Below are 23,885 nucleotides of genomic sequence, written 5' to 3'. Positions count from 1 at the left end.
AACATGTTAACATTTAAATCATTACTGAGTCATCACAAGATGTTAGTAAGTTGGGATGTAACCACAGACCACATTTCATGAAGTAAAAAAAGCAAGTGTATAAAAAACAGTTCAGGAAGTAAATTCATACTATACATTCCTTTGTTATATTAAAAAGGCCCTGCAAAGGTAAATATTTTACCTGAAATGGCTTTAGTGCAAGATTAACATATAATCCTGTAATTCAGTTTGGCATTGCATTTATAAATTACGAAGGTAGCCAGTTCTGTATGAAGCTGTTCCTTCTTGGCTCAATTACTTTCTGTAGGAAAGTTTATATTAGTATGAACCCATTTTGAAGCATTCAACTGGAAATAATAAAGGGATAAAATTACTGACTTCACTTATTCCTTAAACTCTTAAAAGTAAAACTCTCTTCTATAAGAGAGTTTTCCTCAGTACCTATCACACCACCAAAATGCACCAATGAGCATTATGCATACAAATGTTTTCCAACTACAGACATCAAATTAATTGGTTTCTGAATCTGAAGCACTGAGGTTTTTTTATTTATCCATAAAAGAAGAGAAAATGAAGAAATTTGGAAGTACGCATGATAGTAGCTTAATAACTTGAGTTGCAGGCCCTCCACTGCATAAACAGAAAAGCAAATGGATACTTAAGGCTGCAGTTTGGGAAACCATTCTATGATTATTTACCACAGAATTCTTCTCAAGTTAGTCTTTTGGTCAAATCGTTGGGATACTCAAAGTATGTTCTATATTATATTAAAAAATTGCAATTTTAAATGTTAGCCTTCTAAAATATTAAAACACTGACACTTTCATCCCATGTCACTCCATATATCCCACACTCCCATTTGTATAGATGAGATTCTGAAACCTACATTCCTGAATTCCTACCGTGGTAGGAATTTTCCGACTACGTTTTAGACCAGACTTGGAAAACAGTTTTTATAATACTAACATATAAATAACAAACAGGTTGGATATTTGCAGACATTCCAGAGAGCTGTTCTACATAAGCATTTTCCTCATGTACCTTAAACAAAACATATCAAATTGGTGATCTATATAGATACATGTTGATGCAATATTGTCATGCAAAAGCACATACATCTTAACACTGCTTTTAGATGTGGCTTGCCATTTTTCAGCTTTGAACCACTAAGTTCATTAAAATTTCACAGCAGGCATTTTACTAGCCTTAAGAGGACAAAGTGAAAGAAACATTTTGTTTTCAAACGAGGGAAGACTCTCCCAAAATTTAACTCCTGTTTCAGTCTTTGTAAAGCTTTCAGAGATTGAAACTTAAAGCTAAGCTCAAACTTCATGTATACTGTACTTGAAGTTTTCGAATTCCATTATTGCAAACGGAGAAGAAAGAAAACAACAGCACGAATCAGTAAGCAAAAATTACAAATTTCAAGTCAAGAGTTTAAATAACAGATGTGCAAACTTTGGCTGCCAAGCACAGTTAACAGCTTATCGAGACTTAAAACAATCACTAGTAGTTTCTAATGTCCACGCTCTATAAATAATTCTCACAAATCATGTAACAGAGGAAACGCAAAGAGATCAGCAGCAAGTAGCAATAGTAAACATGTTCACATTCACAAAATGACTTGGATGATTAAGCCTAAAGCTGCAATTCTCAAACTTCATGTAGCATCAGCAATTTAAGACTATACAAAATGCACACAAGTGACTACTGTCTATCACATTACTGCTATGCAAACTTTGGAGTGTGCATTCCAAGTCTGTGTAACTGATTGGGTATAAGTTTTCACCAATTGAAAATATAGTTAAATTTGGTAGCTTAAGTCACAAAAAGTAGTCTGATTTTATCTCTGAAGTACCACAGTATAGAAACACTCAGACACTATAGTTCAACTGACCGGAAGTTTCAATTTTTTCAATGATAACAAATTATTGCAGATCTGCCCCTTGAGAAACCACAACTACATTCCAGCAGTTTCTTCACCTGCTCCAAGATGTCCAGTCCACTGATCTAGGCAAGGCATATTGGCAGCACTATGTTTAACAAAGAACAGGAAGGCCAAAAACTTTTACACAGCAAGCAAAGAGAGAAATCACAGAGCTACGTTACCATCTCCAGTCTAAAAGCTCCCTTCACCTTACGCATTCTGAACAGTGGATCTCAGAGCCCTTACAGCTTGCAACTCACTCATCCCCCCAGCTGGGCTAGTCATGTTCCATGCTTTTGCCAGGCCTGCAAAAATTCTTCTTCAAGGGCCAGTTTCTCTGATACAGCCAGGTAAGCAGGTACATGCTCCTGGAAAGCAACACAGTGGCTAAAAATATCTTTGGAATGAGCAAAGCACCAAACAGAAGTCCTCCACCGCTTCGGACATTGCTGCAATTACTAACCTACAAAAGAGAACAAATCTGACATGTACTTGACTGCATTTTGGAGGAAGAAAGCAACTGTTTGAAAGAGAGTTTACTTAGTTAACTCTGTCAGAGCATCATGAGCTGTTACTCAACACAGGTACCTCTGCAGCTGTATTGTAGTTAATTAGGGAAAAGAAGCACCTAGAATTCATTATGAATGCCTGAACCAAAAAATATGTTTATAAGAAAGCATTTTACAGTACAGTTGTGGTAAAAAAAAAAAAAAAACAAAAAAAAAAAAAAACACTTTCTAAGCACTAATATAATGAGCAGAATAATTTTGAGCTCTTAACTTGAGGCATCTCCTACTACAACTTTTTCTGAAGAAAAAAATAATTTTAGGCTTGTCTTTTTGCTAGGAACACGAAGAAGACAGGAAAATAAGAAGGAAAATTACCAAGTCAATTAAAAAAGTATTTTAAGTGATACAATTGTTTTAATTTTAAATAAACATGTTCTTAAGCCCACTGTTTATCAGCTTTTAATCCAGCACAGGTAAATGGATATTAAAAGTTCTAAGCAACTTCTCCACCCCCACAATTACACTTAGAGATTTCAAAGGCATTGTGCAAGGAGATCCATAGAATCATAGAATATCCCAAGTTGGAAGGGACCCATAAGGATCATCAGTCCAACTCCTGGCACCGCACAGGTCTACCCAAAGTTTTAGATCATGTGACTAAGGGCACAGTCCAATCGCTTCTTATACTCCGACAGGCTGGGTGCAGTGACTACTTCCCTGTGGAGCCTGTTCCAGTGTGCGACAACCCTCTCCGATTAGAATTTGCAAAAATACTTTAGAAAACTGTCAATAGAGTCAAAATGTTAGGCTCAAAATCCACACAGGCTGACCCAATTATATCCCCCATTACAAAGCTTTAAGTCTGATTTCAACCTTGTGAACCTGGTGCTAACTCTAACATCACAAACTGGTCCACTATTTCAATTCAAATGTTTGCAGTACTAGATCCTTGGTCATATTGTTCCTCTCTGCTTCAACCTATAGCGTTAAGCTATGTTTTCATCTCATGGCTTTTGATATACTTCAACAATAATCGATAATTAAATCGATACCTAAATTAAATACTTAAAATAATTCCAATTACACAATAATTATGATACACTTATTCAGTAATATGAACATGTATTTTGAAAACTCAATACGTAAGACTGATGAGTTTACAACACACTAAAAACACTCCACACATATGAGGCAGCTTGAAGACTGAACGCAGCAATGCATCACCTATACAAGGAGTTAAGGCCCCCAGAAGGTCCCCTTCCTTGTGCTGGTACAAATGGTCATGCACCTACATGTTAAGTTACCTCAGAATAACTAATCCTTCTTAAAATTAATCATATCTGTTTAGTTTTTCATAGAATCATTCAGGTTGGAAAAGATCTCTAAAATCATCTAATCCAACCTTTAACCTAGCCCTGCCAAATCCACCACTGAACCCTGTCACTAAGCACTATATCAACATGCTTTTTGAAGGGATGGTGACTCAACTACTTTTCTGGGCAGTCTGTTCCAATACTTCACAACCCTTCCAGTGAATATATTTTTTCCCTAATATCCAACCTAAACCACCCTCTTTTCAGTAGGTTAGCTTTAATCTGAGTCAGTCTTCTTGTTTCTCAACTGAATGCTTAATTCTCCTTAAAAAGCATCAAGCGATATGCCAGTACCACAGAATAGTAGCAGCATTTTAAATATGTATATTACACGTAGTATACTTAAATTACTAAATACTAAAACCACTACAACTTTTTTTTTTGTTGTTGACCTAAAGACTGAAATTATACCCTCCATCTTTTGGTGTGAGTCTCTGTAAAGGTCGCAGCTGCTTTACAGGAAAAGATGAATATTTCCCCCTTCTGCTTTGAACGGCCTGGAAAAGCAAGAATTGTCATTATTGCAGCAATCACATTGCTTTCACCCTCACCCTGTATCTTCCAGCCTACTGTAGACGGAGGATAACTGCTGGAAAGCATGGAAGAAGGCTGGAGCCATAATAGAGACGGATGGCCCTGGCCAGATGAACACCAAGAATGCTTTTCTCTGGCGGATGACCTGATGCAGGCAGGAAAAGAGGAATGACAAGGAATTCTGTAGCAGAGTCACTACATTCTTGTTTGTTTTGGAAAATAAGTTTGTGTTTTCCTCTCTTCTGTCTCACGTAGGTTTTGGATTGATTAGTTATTTTCAAAGACCAACTCCACAGAAATGCTTCTCTAGTAACAAAGTTTAAATTTTATAAGTTACTGTTTGTTCCCTCATTGAAACAGAGCTTGCTTATAAACAGTCATTCATGGAATGGCCAAATTACTATTTTCTATTTATGTTTCCTAACATAAGTCTAACATAACTTTCTGAACATGTCCAAAACCACACTGTCTTAAAAATAGTGTGTTATTAGGGTAGCATTTACCTTTGAGAGTTTGTTCCTACTTTTGTGGATCACTCACTCATTAAAAAAAAAAAAAAAAAAAAAAAAAAAAAGCATTTATAAAAGTAGAAATGACAACCAGAAAAAGTTGGTACAGGGCCAGAGTAGTACATTTATCCAGGGTGTTTAAAGCACCCTGAAGGATACAGAGGACATGTCTGATGACAGCTGAATTACAGTCAAAACCTTTGTTTTTCCTTTATTACAAAGGCTACATTCGACCTTTAAATTCTGCATTTTAAGAGACCTTAAATATATCGTTCTTAAGAACATACTGAAGAACCTGTCTTTTTACTTTTACGCTCTACTGTTCCTTTAAATCTGGTAAATTAAAGGTGATTCAAGATTAATTACTTCTCTTAAAAATTAGATGCAGCAACTGTCAATAAAGAAAGACTACAAATGTTTCCTGGTCACCCTACAGGTGACACAAAGACAAGAATGAAAAGAACAGATAATTAATGGATAAAGAACACATCTTCCATAATAATGGATCAAGTTTTAACATCTAAACCAGATAAACACTGGACATTTTGATAACTTCAGTCTTGAGTCAGTTCATTTCTGGTGTGTTTTGTACCCAGACTAAAACAATGAGAATTAAATGTAAATGAAGTTTTACATATTTGCAAACTGTCTGCCAGCCTCTATACATCCCCCCTTACAGTACAAGCTTCACATTTGGACCTGAAACAGCCCCATCTTTCTACCACTCCCATTTGTTTACATCCTGTCTGTACCTCACTTTATCACCATGCTCATTTCTCTTGCATCTGTAAAATCCAAGAACACCATTGAGATACATATAACACTTTCATCCATCGTATTGTAATCACATCATTTATTTCCCATGTAGAGTCCCAAAAGCAGTGGGCATGCTTTCACACTTGCTCACCATTCCATAAAGCCCAGGCATACCACAGACTTTATTGAAACATTTTGCTACCATGACAATAATCTAAAGGACATTTTTCTGGATTAAGATTTACAAATACAATGTTAGCATGAAAACAAATCAGAGTGAGAGGAAAAAAGGATTTCTCTGTTTGGGTAATTTTGAAATGCAATTTGCTTTACTAAAAAATTACTGGAAAATATGCATACTTTTTTTTTTTTTTGGGGGGGGGGGGGGGAGGTTGGGGGGGCGGAGCGACACAACAGACAGACAGACATTTGAGATTAAAAGACAGGAATCCATAGGTATTTTTTAATTCTTTCTGTCAATCTGATGCTGGTGAAGGAAGAGGAGAATCTGAAATAGCAAGGTGGACCAGCACAGATTCCTTGTGCAGTTGTCTAGCAGTATGGCATGGAGCAGTTACAGTTCAGAACATAAGCACCCACAAAGCCTGGCCATAAACCGTATTTGCTATCAGCACCACAAAGGATTCCAGGTAGAACATGGAACACTAAAGCAGAGTAACTCCACAGAAAGCATACCTACGATTATGTATAAGAACCTAGATGTTTTCTCCATATAGTAATCTAATCAATCAAAATACTTTACTATAAACAAGAGAGGTACTACCATTAAGTTTTACCTGCTTTATTTTTTCTCTAATTTCAGTTATTATTCTTGATCTCAACACAATACTTCTACAAATCAGTAAACTTAGCTGCCTTGGGTTCCTTTAGCTCCTGCAGTATTGCACCAGACTTCTTCAAAAATGCAAAAAAGCTCAAAAGCTCTTCAAAAGCTCAAAGTGAATCTGTTTTCAGACATAATCTACTGTAAATACTTTTATGGTATATCAAGTACATTTCTTACACATCTTCTAGAACTAAAATTCACTAATCCTACAGAATTCATACACATCTCCTCATTTACTTGAAAGGCTTTCATTACATCTTATTGAGAAGACACACAACATTCAGGTTCTGCTCCAACACCACTCTCCTTTTGCCACGCAACGACATCCTGAACAACTGAATATACCTTTTTTAAAGGGGTCTGGTTGTGCACCTACAGAGGAATTTAACTCAGATGAAGCATTCTGAGGAACTAGGGTACAATAAGGAGTGCTTAACTATTTTACATAACTGCCCATCTAAAACTCTGTCATTTTTCAGAAGCACTTAAAGTAGCCTTATGGCCACACAAAGAGTGCAGTCACAATCCTCACGGACTGAATTCAGTAGAGTGATTTTTACCAGTTTTATCCCTTAATTCTTTGAGAACACAGACACATCCTTTTCAGAAGTTATTTCAAGTGCCAGTGCTGAGCAACATCATTTGTTTGACGCAAGCTGACTGCATGCCAAACACTGCAAAAACATGAACAAAGAATACACTACACACTTTCACAGTGCCTAAAACTGTGATCAAGTTGGATACCATTCTACCTGAAAGCTTACAAGAAAAGCGTAAAGACGTACTAGTATTTCCAGGTACCAATACTTCAGTTATACTGCAACAGCATTGTTTTGAGAATATTGTTTTATTCAAGACAAGAAATATACAGTAAAATGTTAAATAAGCAGTTCACTTGAAAGTATACCATATTCACTTTCAAAAGGGTAAAGTGTAAAATAACAGCTTGAAGCGTTTGCAAAATGAACAAAAGACATTTCTGAACCGAATTAAAAGGCTGAACATGTAACTCAATCGCTCAGTTTTCTAGCAACATATCTTTCATGCTTAAATTTCTTATGCAAACCCCAAAATATTTCCAAATAAAACAGGAGCAGAGCTGGATATATGAGTCACTACACATTTTTGGGCACTACTGTATCCATTAAAACATACTGGGAGAAAGTTTTAAAATAAGACTGATGATTTAATTCACACAAGACTAAAACCTATAAGTCAAAGGTAACAAAGTCAAGGTGTGGGTCTGCTTAAGTTCCTTATGTTAGTAACAATATCAGCAAAAGGAAGTTGAATGACTTATTGTCATTTATCAGTGATACTTCCTACCCCACTTATTAATCTGTGGAATAGGAAGATTCTTATTTTAAAGAAAATTATCTACACTGATCTAAATCCACAGGTACTTCAGTTTTAAAAACAGAAAAACGGAATTATCGGACTTAACCTATTTAAGAATGACAGCTAACAAAGCATTTAAAGTTTTTTTCTTGTATACTGAAATTCTGAGCTGAAGACCGTTTAGAATTTAATACTGGCAGACATTTATTCTCTGCCCCCACGTAATTACTTCACAGCTCAGAAGGAAGTCTATTACTTGTTTGATAAGCAGTGTATAACTGCACAAAAAATGATGGTACTACTCAACTGATTTAGCAACTTTAATCACTGGTGACCCACACTAGCCAGCAGCACTTACAGACTGAGGTTTCAGTATCGAGTAGCTACCTCTTAGGCAAAAACTTATCATGATCTCAAAGTACCATTAGATAATCATCCTGATAAGTTCTCTTGTACTACAGATTACATACCCAGATGTATACAGCAAGGAGAAGTAATGTGTGACTCCGAGAAGCTCAGTGATTGAACTAAGCATGGAAAGACCTTGCATGCTACTTTCACATCTTATTCACCAATCTACAGTACTGAGTATTACACAGATAGTGTCTGTTTGCAAGGAACAAATGACTCAATGGACTTCTGTTTGGATTTTGTTTCCTAAATTTCATTTCCCAATTTGCTTGGCCAATGAAGTAGTCAGATTTTCACAATCATACCTTCATACTTTACGTCCAAAGCACACAAAAAAGAAAGTAAGGACAAACTGATAAGCTACCCAAGCGGTAGTTACTTGCAGAGTATCTTAACACAGCGGAATTAAAGAACCCAGGTGTCATCAACACTGAAAAGAACGTCCCTTCACTAAAAGAAGCGCAAAATATCTTACTCTGATTCCTGTTCTTCTAATAAAGTTAATGTGATACCCAACAAGAAACATCTTTTATTTGTTCAATGTGGGAGATAAAAATGGATTAATTAGTGTAGGGATGAAAAGACTCACATTAGTTAGCTGAAAAATTTCACACTATCTTTGAATAAATGGCAGCAAGTAAAAACCATATATTCTTATTTTGACGGGTTTACTCTGGATAGTTCATGCTGGAACCTGCTGAGAAAGAATCTGCATAGCATTTAACTAGTGGCACAGACATTTCAGAAAGCTCACAACAGAACCCACTTTTTATATTGACTGATCCTATGAGCCTGGGCAATACTCTGTAAGTTGATACATCTTACAGAAACTACATCAACAGTAGTTTCTGTAAGTCAGTAAACAAACCTGTGTTGCTACCTTTCTTGCCAACTGTGTTGATAAGAATATTCCATTTCTCTCTATTTGAGGTAGATTTGCCAAATGTAAGTTTCAGGTCTACTTCTCAAACACAGAAAGTCATTAAAGTGTTTACCCTTCTAATAGCACCATTTTCTTGCTTCCATACCTATCTTTATATGCCTCTTCCTCCCTGGATAACTGTTTCACTAAACTAATGGGGGGGAAATTTACACCAAATAGCAAAGCAATTCTTAAAGAATGTTTAGCATTTACTACTAGGGTGCCCTGTATGTGACCCAATGACTTCAGTTTTAATGAATATAAAACACTCAATTTAGTGTTTTTTCAGATGAAGAGAGAAAAGGAACTGAGTATTGAAAGGAAAGGGATCATGGAACAGTTTGTACAGAACCCTGGTCTCAAGAAGAGGAATACTTATTTCCCCCATCATAAGGAATCATTGGTCACACAACTATTGAAACAATTGTGAAAGTGTTAACAGTGAGTGGCAGGAATGCAAGAACTAATTTACTAAATGCCTGTATAGCGTGGACAAAAATCTTAATATAAACATTACAACACTCAGCTATTAGAAAGTACATTAGTACAGCTGTTCCAAATGAAGAACTTTATGCCAAAGTTATGAGCAAGAGAAAATTGAGCCCTGATTACCTGTACCTTAGCATTGCAGGCTGAATCTATGCAATGCCCAGAAGAAAATTTTTCTTATGCTACTATAAGATATTCAAAGGGCAGTAGTGGAACTACAAGCATTTTGTATCCATGAAAACACAATATTACTCCTTAAAAAAGCTAATGAAAACATTTACTATACTTTAAAAACAACCATCTGAGCTCCTATAAGCACAGATATACAAAAGACTTCGGAACAACCTAATACTTCTCTTCCTATTCTTCCAACAAAGGCTGTTAACATTACAGATTCCTCCTATTACCAGATCTACTGTGGCCTCACAGAAGCCTTAGACAAGAACCAAATCCTTTTTCCCATCCACTCCTTTAATTGATTAGTCATTCCCCAGATCAGCATAAAGCAAACATCAGATTTTTCTTGCTCCTTTACACTGGAATGTAAAGGAAAAACATGGTTGTGTACTCATCTTTGGCAGACGTTGGTTCACATCCCACCTGAATCTTTGAAACTGGACAAGATAACCAGCTATACAAGCGATAATTACTCATCCCTTTGGGAAGGGACAAAAACATGGAACTGTAATCCTTTATCCACTCCCAAAGGGTAGAACTGAAACTCCAAAAGACCTGCCTTGCCTCCAGCTGCTGCTAATGGCATAATAGGAATATTTAGAAGGTGGCTGTTGAGAACTCAGACCTGAAGAATTCTGTTTATCTGTAACTCAGCATTCTCTGCTTTGAGATTATTAGTGAATCTCAAAAGGACTTAACATGAATTCTGTAGCATAATATTTCTTAAACTTCTATCACTGAAATAAAATGAGTACATACTGAAAAACACTGGAAAAGTTGAAGAAAGTTCTCTTACAATGTATATCATCAGGGGGGCTTAACACAAATAATCTGGTTTTCTCCTCAATTTGATTTCTTATATTCTCAGAGAAAATACCATCAGCTTCTAGAAATTCCAAAGTCTCACAGAACTAACATTGCTCCATTCCAGTTACTTACAAAATGCATAGGGGCCCAATAAAGAACATGAAAAAACACACTAAGTAGCTCATAGTAGCACTATCTAAGAAGTTTATCGATTTCATATTTAAGATATCCATATTTGTAATCATATATTTTAAGTATTCATCTTCTTTTACCCATATTTCCCCTCTCTGCAGAGAGAAGTGCATGCAAAATCCCAGTCCAATGAGTCGGTTAAAAATACCCATCTGAATCATACGTACATTCTGAAAACAGCTTTAAAGCCAACAGGGATACTATTAATACATATAACTAAGGAAACAGCCTCAGCTAAATTCTTCTATTAATCACCTTGCTGTTCCAGTTAGCTACAATTGCCACAAGGTTTTTCCTGCCAGTCTCCTTTGCTTTTACATTTTTTTTTTTTTAAATAACTTAAGTACACTAGCTCCTGTTTTCTATCCCTTTTCCTAAATTTTTGGATTTTTTTTTAATGAAATATTTAGGCATACTAGCTACTACATTCCATCCCTTACATTTCTGGAGATCTTTTATCAGGAAAAAGGCTTAATATAGTCCTTTGAATCTCAGGATGTAAAAAAAAAAACAAACAAAAAAAAAAACTCGAGAGGTACATTTGCCCTGACTTACCTGTACAATTCTGTTTGCGTCTGAAATTCAGAATTTTATTTCACGGTTGTTCCCAAGAATACCATTTAATGATCACCACTTTGTTTTTCTAAACACTGTAAAACTGAAGCCCTTACCCCTGACACAAAGCCTCCCAGACCAGTGACACTCGGTGTTCAACAGCAAGAAGGGCTTGAATAATTTAACAGAAAAGTAAAACCGAAAAGTCAGATAAATACGGAGGCCTACCTGCACGTGAACAAAAGTTTCTGTTAACGCTCCCCTGTGCACTACTCCTTCCCCCCCGTGTCACAGCACGGCTCGCGGAGTCCTTTCCCCGAGCAGTATCTCTCCTACTTGACACGCGTCATTCGCCTATCGCTGCAGGACAGAGGCTTAGCCTTCCTCTTCCACGCAGGCTCTTATCTTTAGCCTCTGACCAAACACAAACCTTCTCCCTTCCTCCCCGCTACAAGGCGGCGGCGAGGGGCCTACCCTGCCGCAAACACCAGCCGGGGCTGACTCGGGCCTCAGCTCCCTCCGCCCGGCTGCCATCGAGCACTTCGGTCCCTTTTTTCCCTTCCTTTCCCCTTCCCTTCCCTCCCCTCCCTCGGGCACCCGGCAGCCAGGCCCTGGGACGGGGACAGATCTCGACCCCGGGGGCAGCCCAAGCCGTGGCCGGGCGCAGGCGCCGCCATCCCGCCGGGCCGGGCCTTCTCCCCTTCCCCCCCGCCTCCGCGCTACCCCCGGGCGCAGGACCTCCCGCCCCCTCACAAAGACGGGCCCTCCTCCCCTCCCTCCTCCGCACACAGAGCCGAGCCGAGCCGGGCCGGGCCGGGCCAGGCCTCCCCCCCGGCCCCAGGCCCCCCAGACGCCGCAGAGGCCGCCGCCGCCGCCTCCCGCTGCCCGCCCTGCCCGCGGCCCCCCCGCCTCACTCACCTCTTTGGGGACGAGCTGGTTCTCCTCGCTGGGCACCATGGCCGGTGGCGCGGCGCGGCGCTGGGCCCGCAGCAGGCAGAGCCGAGCGTCGTCGCCGCCGTCGTCAGCAGCGGGAGGCGTGGGGATGCGGGCGGCTCATCCTCCTCCTCCTCCTCCTCCTCCTCCTCCGCCGCCCCAGCCAGCGAGGGCAGCGCCGCGGCCCCCGCCCCCTCCGCCAGCGCCAATCAATGAGAAAATGGCCGACGGCGGCGCTCTCGCGAGAGCCACCCGGCCCTGCCCCAGCCCCAGGGGCGGTCATGGCTGCCCGCACCCCCTGGCGGAGCAGAAGGAAGAGCAGAAGAGATTAGGCCTGAGTCTGCTAATACGCGTGCCCTATTCTTGGTGCCGAGAAGTTATTCGTGGAGTCATGCTGTGAAACCAAGTGTGTGTTCACTTTAAGCAGTGTCAATCCAGGGATAATGGAACACTTTCAAAAGGAAGAAGAGGGTATTTCTGTGGTATCAGTTAACTGTTGCTTTTTTTTTGTCTGTAGCAGGTCTAAATATATCTGGTTTTCACGCATAGGCACGTGAAAAGTCAAATATTAATCTTTAGAATAAATAAAATGTGCATTAAAAGAGAAATAATTATACTTTAATGTCTACTTGATTGTGAAATAGTTGAGGTAGAAAACAGTTAACTAATGAAGAAGACTTGTACGTGATAGTTGGACTTTTTTTTTGAGAAATACTTTATTCTCATTATTTTAGTGTCCTCTTGTGGAAATGTACAGAATTGAGTTTTTTTTTTTTTTTTTTTTTTTTTTTTTATCTTTTTGCAAAGAAACTTTACATTTGGGGCTAATTTTTGGATCTTACTGTATTGGAGACTGATGGAATTTTGTTGTAAAAAACACAATTAAGTGACCTCTTCTCCTTTTTCATTTTTAGTCTGCAGTGTGTAACTTCTTGGCTTCCTTTCTGTCATCCTGCCTTCCAGAAGGTGAGCTAAGTAGCATGTTTTGCAGTCAATATGTAGTTGGGGACACTTAAAAAAATAATAATTAAAAAAAAAAAAAAAAAGCCCTTCAAAGAGATCATTTCTGACAATAGCAATGTCAGTAGTTTTATTTTTATGTTAGAAGCGTGCTGTAATAGATGCTATGTTTCATAGTTTCCATGAATTCTGCTCCTGGAAATAAGTGCAAAAATCCCTTTGGTGAAAATTTACATTTAATAATTTTTCAATGTGCTTTTGTTTATATAACTTAATGGGGTCAAGTTATTTATACAGTAAAGGCCAGTAGGCCCTTTGGAGAGGAACTCTTGCCCTCTGGTTTTAAAACATGTAGCACCTTAAAGCCCCTCATCCTTCTGAGACATTTGAGCACTACTACAATGAAATCCAGTATCAGTATGGGAAGAATGTGAGTCCCTTGCTTTTATGGATACTTTGTTAGCACAGGGTTGCATAGACAGCATTAACCATTTAAAAGAGGGGAAACTGTGATTTTTTTTATAGGAAAGCAAGTATAGAATTAATGAACTCATCTTCTAGAGAAGAGGATTTTTTTTTATTAATTCAGCTGTATCGCTGATTAAAATGATTTAACTTTCTTTTAAGGGGGATTCTTGCATTTATCTTGATAGAAGAAAAGGTAGAATTGCAGAAAAAAATATTATCAATGTTTGTAGGTATTTGGCGAAGCACAGCCTTTCTGGTGATCTTCTGTTGTCCAGTGGTATCCAAAGATCCATGAAATTAGCAAGCAGGTACTTGAGTTGAAAAGCCAGACCAGAGGCATAAACTTGAAATAGAAGGTAATAAAATCATCAGAGTACTGGGTGGCACCAGCAATGGTATTGGACCATCATCTGAATGTTGAGTTTAGTGTTACTTTTTTGGCATGTGTCTCTTTTAAGGGATGAAAAATTCCGAAGCTTGAGGGATTCTTCCTTTTGCATTAGGTATTCAAAAGCTTTCAGAAATGGTATATTTAAAAGTTCTTTTTCTGAAGTGTTATGATTTTTTTTTCCCTGTCATTTGAGCTTAATAAGGGGCGAAGCCATGGGACTCAATGACTTTAAAATACATTGCTCTGTTGGGATAATGAGATAGCAACCACAAATGCATGTCTACTGGGTAAGAGTCAGGATTTCTTTTTTTTTTTTAAAGAAATGCTCTTGCCAACCTTATACAAACATCTAATGTAGGATGTGTACATGAAACATCTTGAATGAAGTAATAATCTCTAGTTAATAATTAAATTTCCAGAAGCTCTTGTAATTTGTGCATGTTAGAGTGTTTAATCTCTTTACATGGGCCTAATTAAAGAGCAATATTCAGAACTCAGGTTTCATGAAGGGAATCTCCTAGTCCTTTATAAAGACTGATTTAGCATACCACAGGTTATTATTAATACAAAAAAAAATCAATATATCATACTAAAAAGCATGCTGGATTTGTGATTACAGGTCAATTTTTTTAGGCTATCAATTGTCAAACTATTGTTCAGAGATGCATTAATGAGAGTCACAAGTGCTGAAGTGTCAGATTTCAGCTGGTGACACTTCACTAGTTTTAGTCAATACAGACCTTATCACAGTAATGCATGCATCACGTTTATGGAAATATAGTTACAAAAACTCAATACTAAATAGCAGGTCTTTATTATAAGTGATGGTGAACTTAAATTAGCCTGTGGGAATTGGTTACCTCCCACCTCCACAGCCTCTTCAAAGTTTATGCTTTAATCATTTCTCCTTCTCTGTAAGAATGCACATGCTCATGTCTCAACACTCAAGTCCAAGACTTGATAAGTAATGAAAGAAGTTTCAAAAATTAAATGGAGGGAGTATTGCTACCTTACTCTGATACATCTGGTGGTGTGCCAAAAATGCTGGGGATGTAAAATATTAAGAAAACAAGCAGATGTTGGAATACAAACTGATGTTGTCTTTCCCCAGATAATGTTATCCTACCTTTTTCAAATAGAACATCTATGTAAAGAGGCTTGTGTAAATGGTTTTCTTTGACATCTGCTCTGAAATGCTTCACATTTGATTTTTCACATAGGCTGTCGGTGGAAGATCATTTCCTATTTCAGAGGTTGCTGGCCTTATTTGCAGTATTCTTGTGTTAAAAAATAAAAAAAAGTCCCAACAACAACAAACTGAAGTTTTCAAATCTTCACAAGTTGCTAATGAATATCAGAATGACATAGATGTATGTGCTAGCACAAGAAATGTGGCCAATGTTGATACAGTGTTCTTTTAGACCTCTTCCGCAGTCTCAGCACTTTATGGAAAACTGGCTGAAAGCCTCTCCTCTTTTCAATCTTTGGCAAGTCTGCCTTTACTGATAGAAAGAGATGTGTGAATGTTCAGGATATCAACCCAGCCATTAATTGCACTGCTTGTTACTTGGCTGTTGCAGAACATGAAAATAGTGAGGAATTTCTCTGAAAATCTTAGGGTATTATTTTGCCCACTGCCTGCCCAATCCAGTCCTTTCAATTAGAAAAAAATTAAATCATCCTTTGGATTGATGAGGGGAGAACAAGAAGGAGTTAAGGTGAACAAGTAGAATTAATGCAAGGTAAAGAAGACACAATTACAGAATTCTGTGCCTTTAAAAGTGCTTTTTGCTGGATTTTTATTTCTTGGATCTTAGCTCCCTAAATATGAAACAGGCAAGTAAAAGGCTAAAGAACAAATGGAGATATTTAAAAAAGGAACACTTGTTACTTTTAATTCTCTCGCAATTGTTGTTAGAAAGGGGGTTTTATATTCTAGCATTTTGGATTGTTTCTTGAATATTTTGAGGCTCAAGAGTGGGAGTCAAAGTACTTAAATATAAGGCATCTTTAATTTTCTGTGATCTGTAGTTTTCCACGTTGAAAGAACTGTATACACAGTTCTGGGAAATAAAAAAAAATCTATTTCTACGAGTGGAGAGTGCTAGGGAAAATGTAAGCCTTAAATGGGAGATATGCTATGGAAAAAGTGTACTTTGCCTTCAGAAAGACAGGTACTCCTGAGTCTAGTAGGTTGGTAGGCAAGCAGCTTTCTGAAATTAAACTTCACAACATTAAGAAAAAACACTCAGTTTTAAATTGAATGATAAACACTGTGTTCTGCTGTTCTTAAATTGTGTATTCTGCTTTAATCTTTATGAGCATACATGTACATTTCTGTTCTCTAACATTAGCTTGTGCCAAGATCTTCTTAATCAAAACCAGTAGAGAATTATTTTAATTTTATATATATATATAATATTATATATATATATAAATTATTTTTATTATATATATATATATATTATATATATAAATATATATATATATAAATTATTTTTATTATATATATATTATTTTAATTATTCAGCAGCCAATGTTCACGGATATTTTGTTAAATATTATTTTCTTACTTTGGTTTCAAGACAGAGTTTTCAGATATTAGCTTAGGATATTAGTTTTCTGTGATAGCATTAATCTTGTTTGTGAATTCTCACCTGGGTTCGAAAATGAAATGGCAGTTCTTAAGAGAAATAAAAATCCTGCACAGAATTTTGCAGGACCATGAATTCCTTCATTAATTTACATCAGCTTAACTTTTCAACATGTACTTAAAACTACAGGGTAGTTTTGAACACCAGTAGCCTGAACAAAACACAGTTCCAGGGGTTAGAGCTCTTCATGTACTTGTCAAAATGTTTCTGGTGTTATTGGGAGTAAAATATGCACTAGCAGGTTGATTTCCACTTTGTGGTGTGAGTCTGGAAACAGATGTGGGCTGGAATCGTGGTATTTGAGGGAACCCAACAAATCTCACACTGACTTTATTGGCTTAGGCTCACAGCCAGGCTGCAACTTTTCTGTCTAAAATGTGTTCAGTAGCTGGGAAATCTGCAGTCTCTCTGTACGTGCAAGACAGTAGAGATTACTTCATATATTCTTTCTGGAATCTGGGCTGGTATGGTATCTAACCCCCCGCCCCCTCTATGGCTGGGGATGGCAGGGGGAAGGCATCTCCATGATCAGCAACATAGCAAAGGCTTATGTGTAGGAAAAGAAAGAGTTGCCTTGAACGCATACCATGCTGGTAATGTCAGTCACTGAAATGGTCCTGTTACGTCAGAAGTTCAGAAAGAGCTTAGAGTGACATGGGTGGTATATTTTAAAACACTTACGCACATGAGGAGAGTTACCCTAAGAGTGCAAAGGCAGCACTAAATAGGACAATGCAAAGTGCAAAAATCAGAACAGCTTAGCTTCATATGGAGCTGCCCTCAGTGTAGACACTCACAGTATTTGTAGTTGCCCTTGGGTCCAGGGGAGTTGAATAGTTCAGTTTTGCTTCAGGGGTTCCCAGTGACCATTTAGATTAATTCAGGTGGCATTTAATATTACTTAATATTTAATATTACAAGTAATATGAATATTACTTGTTTTAACAAGTGATATTAAAACCTGTGGCTGGCTCTGTGGTCCTCCCAGCTCAGCCTCATCCTCATTTTACAGTCATCTGTCCTCTAAACATCTTTAGCTTTCTGAGGCTGTAAGGCACAGTCTGCTCTGGGGGTTGCTGAACTTCCTTGCGTGAATTAATGTAGCTTTTTACCTTTGGCAACAGCAGAGGGAGCCGCCAGAGGTCTTGCATAGTATTTCAAATGTCAGCTGCCAGTATTGAGCAGCTGCCAGCACTGTATCTCTGGCAGGGGGAGTGTTAGTGTGGACACAGGGTGAGTCAGGCTGGGCAGGAACTTGTGTACATAGTATCTTGAGACTGGTAAAAATCTCCCAGCAAGTTGTCTCCTGTGTTGCTTGGGTCATATATGAGGAAATACTACTGGCTTTTGACTGAATCAGAATCATGGGTGTTTTGCATTCAGAGCTGAAAGTAAGTAGTTTGTCAGAATGTGGAGTCTACATCAATAAAATTATCCTGTGGAATTAGTAGCCTCTAGAAGTGAAAGGTTAAAGCAAAGCAGTAGGTAGTGAGTCTTAAGAATGTAGTCTCTTAAAAACAATGTCATGTTTGCATGTATTTCAATTTTAATGTTTTTATTGACTTTTTCTTTTAAATGCATGCAATACATCTGTTAGGTGGACTGAGTTAACATGAGAAAACAGTAAAAAAGAATTGTAACTGCTGCCCCTGTTTGTTGTCACTGCCTTTTTAAGAATATGCCTTTGGAGAGCAGATGTGTTTCTTCAACATTCTGATCAGAACTGGCTCTGAAATGTGTGTTAATTTCAGTCTCCTAGTTGCTGCTAGCATGGGATGTTAATTTCTTTCTGTACTGTTACTTCTTTGCAATGAATTGTGCCAACTCTTACAGGTTACATGCACAGATGCTTGCCTATCAGCTGTGATTTGAGCCTTGTTTGTTAAGTGGGCCTGATAGATGTAAGCATATGTCCAGATAGAGACAAATTCCAGGTTGTTTGGATTCGGTTCAAATCCATTCATGGGGCTTGGCTCTTCAGCAAAGGGTTATTTTATGTGGTGCTGTTAAAGGAAGAGGGTTCATTGGACTTTTTGTTTGTCTGGTTAGTGCAGTGGGGTGCATCTGTGGAATGCAGGGGTGTGTGAGTTACAAAGGTGTCTATGCTACTATGGATACAAGATGCTGGATACTGCAGTATTTGCTACATTTTTTTTTTTTTCTTACATAGTGAATCCATGACTGTCTTGGCACAGGAAATGTGCATCTTTCATTCCCTATGACTTTGCATGTATGCTGGTTTTGTACTCTTTAAGGTAACAAAGATTTATACTAAGATGCCCAAATCAGTTTTACAATACTAAAAGCTATGTAGAACTGAATTTGGATAGTACCAGTAATGGCAACATTTACTGGAAATCGAATTCCAAGTCTGCCGGTAGGAATACTGTCTACTATGGCAAGAGTAAGTCAAAGCATGCATGAAGTTTTTGATGTCCTAGGTTTACCAAGTACGGGAGAACTTGCATTTTGTGAAGCCCACTTTCTATTCTGCATCCAAGATCTAAGACGTATTGTGAATTTAGGATTTTTTTTTTTGTCTAGGAGCATTTTCTGAAGTGGATAAAGATCATCAGAAGGTTATCTCATCAAAACTGCTCAAGTTATAAATAAAGATAATAGGATAATACTAATTTCTTCTACTTTTTTTCTTCCTGACTGCTGATTTCTAGGAAAAATAAAGGCCTGACCGTTACATGCTTTTTTCTGATAATACCCCAACCATTCTTTTTTTCTGTTCTTCCTTATTTTATTGATGCTACTTCAGCCTCTTCCTGTGCTTGCTAGTCCTGGATTTTTCCAAAGACAGGCTGAAACTATAATGACCTGGTTTTTGTTAATCTTCTCTTTGTATTCTCATGTTATTTATTTTAATGTCTTTGAATTTATTCAGAATGACTAATATACTACATGTTTCAGGAATGAAGCGGTTAATTAATGAAGCTTTTACTACCTCATAAAAACATTCACATTCTTGGCAGCCTTGGGATGGTAGTTATTGCCTGCAATCACAAAGGCTTGGTTGCCACATTTCTATAGAGCTAAAGTAGATTAAATGACCTTTAGAGTCCGTTTGTACGTTCCTCAGCAGTAACAGCAATTTTACAGTGCCTCTTTTGAAAATTGACATGGCAACTCTTAACAAATAATCAAAATCTTCTACGCTAAAATGAACAAAAATGTTCACTGAAAAATGTTTTGAAGCTGTTTTCATGATTTAATATTTGTAAGTAAGAAATTCATAGCATAAGATAATTCTCAAAGCCAGACTGCTAGGTAGATTTTTGTTCTTTGGTTGCTCAGGCCATGGCTTTTCCTTAGGATGAAGTAATGAGCTGCTTTGTTTTAATTTTAGGAAGCGGAAGGAATGAAAGCAGTAACAATTTAAGCAGGATGGCTTTTTTCATCTCCAACAAAAGATGAATTTTGGGAAACTTCAGAGTAATTACTAGTCACTTTTGATGTTGTGCTGGCTATTTCAAATATGTCATGGGTCTGAGAATAATGCCATTCATTGCACGAGAATTGCCTAATGACTTTTTTTTTTTTCTAGGCAATGTTAAGTTGTAAAGCAGAAGTTATGTAAGATGCCACTTCAACCACAGAGTTAGTTTGGTACTGGTGTACAGTATGAAGAAGTCTTGTTAAAACTGTAATACCTGTGGGACATTCACAGGCAGAACTAAAGAGCTAGACATTAAATAAAACAGTAGACAGCATTTCTTATACAATACTTACTTTAGCTGTATAAAGTCTGGAGCTGTGAGAAGTATGATTTCAAATATGTGGTTATGTTGTTAGGTCATGTTCTTTCCCTAACTGTCATTGTTAAATACTTAGAATGTTTCATGTACCTGAGTGTTGCTGCAGCCTTATATCTTCTAAGTAGATGAGATGTGTAGTTTTGAACTATCCACTTACATTCCATTAGCTATCTTGCATTTTCATACATTTGCGGTGGGGAAGGAAATACTTTTACTTACACACTTCTTTTTAATGAAGTTATCTAGTACTTCTGAGCAAACATTTTGTCATAGCCGAAGTATTTGAACTTAGATTTGTATCAGGTATGCTAGTCCTGAGGCAGGGTAGAGATGAATGCTGCCATTTTGAACACAGAGAAGGAAACCTTTATTTTTTAAAGACTGAAAGTAGGTCGGGCAATCTTTTCTATTGCAATCTAGATGTATGTATAGAATAAAAGAAGTTAGATGTTAAAATCCTGCAGTGAAATATCCTCATGTCCTTTTGCTTCTTTAAATTTATAACATAACTTTGTCTTGTAAGAATAAACAAACCACCTTATGACTTGAATGACTTAATGACCTTTTCTTGACAGCAGATTTAGACCCTCCTGTATCACTATCCAAAGAGGTTCAGTGTGAGTAGATTAACATCTCTACACGCAGAGAGGCTATTTCTATTTTAATACTATGCTCTTAACATCATGTTAGCAAGGTTTCCTTGTTCGTAATGAACATTGTAGCATTATCAGAAAATCCATTTCCATTATAATGGAAAGAATATTTCAAATTTCAGGTATGGGAACAGCAAATCATAGCTGTATATGAACACTGGAATTACAGTGTGTGATATAATTCACAATGTTTTAAATACTGCATTTTCATTTTAACTTAATGTCTTTCCTCTTTTCTGAACTTTCCCAGTTCAAGCAAGAAGAAGGAATTAAATTTATTTATTTTATGTAAATTTGAAGCTTAGCTTGATGATAGAGAACTGTACAGAAAATGGCATGGCAAAATGAAAAGCAAATACAAAAAGTTTGCAAAAGAATGGGAGCAATGCATGTGAGCAAAAACCCTTCTGTTCATGACATTGATCATAAAACAAACATCTTTAAAAGGTATAGACTACCTAATTTTTCTTTTGTTTCAGTATGTAAAGAAATTTTTGGAAGTTACAAAACACTTCTATTTTATAGGAGAGAAGCTAGAAGCAATAAGGCTTGGTACTGAAGTAGATAATGTGATAATCAAGACAGCTTTTGATAAGAAAATCTTATAAAAATGCCAAAACGTTAATGTTAAATTGAAGCAAAGCCACTTCTGCTGCATTTCTTCATCACAATAGTCTTGTTGCTGAGAAAATTGAACATAATGTACTGAATCGCATAGGCAGCTCTGGGTGTCAGACACCTTGCAAGCAGGAGGTTCTTGATTCTGCTGTGAGCTGTTTTGGTGCTGGAATCAGAGTGAGTTTTGACAAGAACAGGAAATTGCATAAGGGTGTCTCAGGCTGTTTACTAGTAGCTAAATGCCACTGGAATAAATATCTATACTGGCAGTACAGAGTCTCTTTTGTCATCTAGTGTAGCAACACTGTAAATGAAAACTTAAGGCCTGAGACATGAATTCAGAGAGGGAAGCCTAAGGAATAAGGGAGCTTCTAATATCAACTTGGAAACTGAAGCAATATGCAATAATTATGTTCACAGATAAAAGCTTTCTGAATCCAGTAGTTCTTTCTGCAAGTATTGCCCTATGATCAGTATTTCCATAGACAAAGAAATGTTGAAATCCTCGTCCCACTGCACCCCTCAAGAAAACCTTCCCACTTCTCCTCTCCAATGCTGTATAGGTATTTTACAGTTTTCTTGGGGGTCTTTGGACAGAGAAACCTGTGATGAAAAGAGCCAGTTGTCTCAGCATAATATGACATCAAGATGGAGATAAAAGTTTCTCAGCATGTGTGTATGTCATACAGACAGAGCACTTTTTCAGTTCTGGCCTTAGTCACTTCTTTATTAGGTAGCGAAAGATTGCAGACTGCCTTGAACAGTGACTAAACCTCTGTGTGTCTTGCAGAATTAGAACAAGCGATGATAACACAGGAGTGCTTTCTGCATTATAACCTACTGGTGATGGTTTTGCATTTGTTCAAGGCATATGTAAACAGTTGGATCCTCTAAACAGCGTCTTAGTGCAGGGCTAATGTTTTCCCAGGAAAGGGAAAACAGTGTTTTCACCAAGTCAGATATTTAATGTCCTAAACTACATTCGTATGCTGCTTAATTCACCTTGTTTCTTTACAGTGAAAGCTGGTTCAGATGCTGAGTTTTCCAGAACACACGTATGAATCCAGTGCCAGCAATCAGGAGGAAAAAACACACCAGGAAGTTAATAAGACAAAAACATCCTTGTTGTTTCACTGCTGAGCAAACTAAAAGGAATGTATTTACATGCATTTACTGGAGGTTAAGACTAACTTGTTATTTAAGAATACTAGAATGTAGTGAGTGGGTTGGAAAGAAATATGCTGCTATATTGAAATTAGTACAGTTCTAACAGATAAAGGATGCTTGATTACCTCACTGAGATCTCTATTATCCACAAGCCTTCTGCACATCTCTGTGCTATATTCTGTCTGCATCATCAGCCAGTTAAGAGGTATTGTTAAGAATATACCTTTTCATAACTTCTGATATGGGAATGGTTTAATTAGATTCTTAGTTGAATAACTGGAGTTCAGTGACTGCGTTTTAGTTTACACTAATGTTAAGTTCTGTAATTGGAAAGGAAGGTCAAGTCAGTAGGGAAAGATTTTGTCAACAGTAAAAACTTTAATGCTGATCATCTATGATACTGTAGGAATTGTCCTTGGTTTTATGTCATGTGTATGTCTTAGATATGTTGAAGTTCTTTAATAACTTAATACAAGTTAAACCCTTTTTTATTGTATTTTTATTTTCAAGGTCTACCTGTCAGGTCTTCATTTCTGTGTAGCTAGAAGAATTTTGACTTTATTCTTGGGAAAGAGAAGCAAAGTTGAGCTGAAGTAAGCTTAGATGGATTTAGATCAACCAACATTAAAAGAGTTTAATCTTTAAAGTAAAGGTACTTCCATGTTTTCTTGCTATTTTAGAAATCAATTTAGCACTAGTTCAAAAATAACAAAGGTAATATGAAAGTATTATACTTGCCTTCTTTATCTTACGTTTTTGTGACAAGTACATTTTTTCATTAAAAGAATTAGCTTTTGATTTAAACATTTCAGCTATTTAAGTAAAGCTCTTATTTACTATTACTTGTATGTTTTCTCCAGAGGGGTGTTTTTCTACAAAGTTGTCTACAAATTTGAAATTCAGTATTTTACTGCAGAGAACACAATTATTC

At 37.3% G+C, this 23,885-nt stretch overlaps 2 protein-coding genes across 5 annotated transcripts in view; one reads left to right on the top strand and one right to left on the bottom strand.

The window, feature by feature from the left end:
- USP47 (ubiquitin specific peptidase 47) overlaps positions 1-12,396 on the bottom strand; it is a 54,387-nt gene extending 41,991 nt beyond the window's left edge. The window contains exon 1 of one of the 4 annotated variants that reach the window (XM_082760787.1): positions 12,265-12,396. In XM_082760787.1, the coding sequence (XP_082616913.1) occupies positions 12,265-12,303 (39 nt within the window). In that variant the 5' untranslated portion in view covers positions 12,304-12,396. Of the gene's footprint in view, positions 1-181; positions 202-11,574; positions 11,693-12,264 lie in introns of those variants that run through there. The other 3 variants (XM_082760790.1, XM_082760788.1, XM_082760789.1) reach the window with 3 other exon arrangements.
- Positions 12,397-13,221: 825 nt separating this feature from the next.
- The window catches only part of GALNT18 (polypeptide N-acetylgalactosaminyltransferase 18), a 345,491-nt gene continuing 334,827 nt past the window's right edge, over positions 13,222-23,885 (top strand). Inside the window, exon 1 of the mRNA XM_082760495.1 lies at positions 13,222-13,245. The gene's annotated coding sequence lies outside the window, so the exon portion shown is untranslated. The remainder of the gene's footprint in view (positions 13,246-23,885) is intronic.

This window comes from Aythya marila (genome assembly GCF_965140915.1).
Source record: "Aythya marila genome assembly, chromosome: 5".
Classification (NCBI taxonomy): Eukaryota; Metazoa; Chordata; class Aves; order Anseriformes; family Anatidae; genus Aythya; species Aythya marila.
The sequence above is the reverse complement of the archived record's forward strand: the minus strand, read 5'-3'. Positions and strand labels throughout refer to the sequence as shown.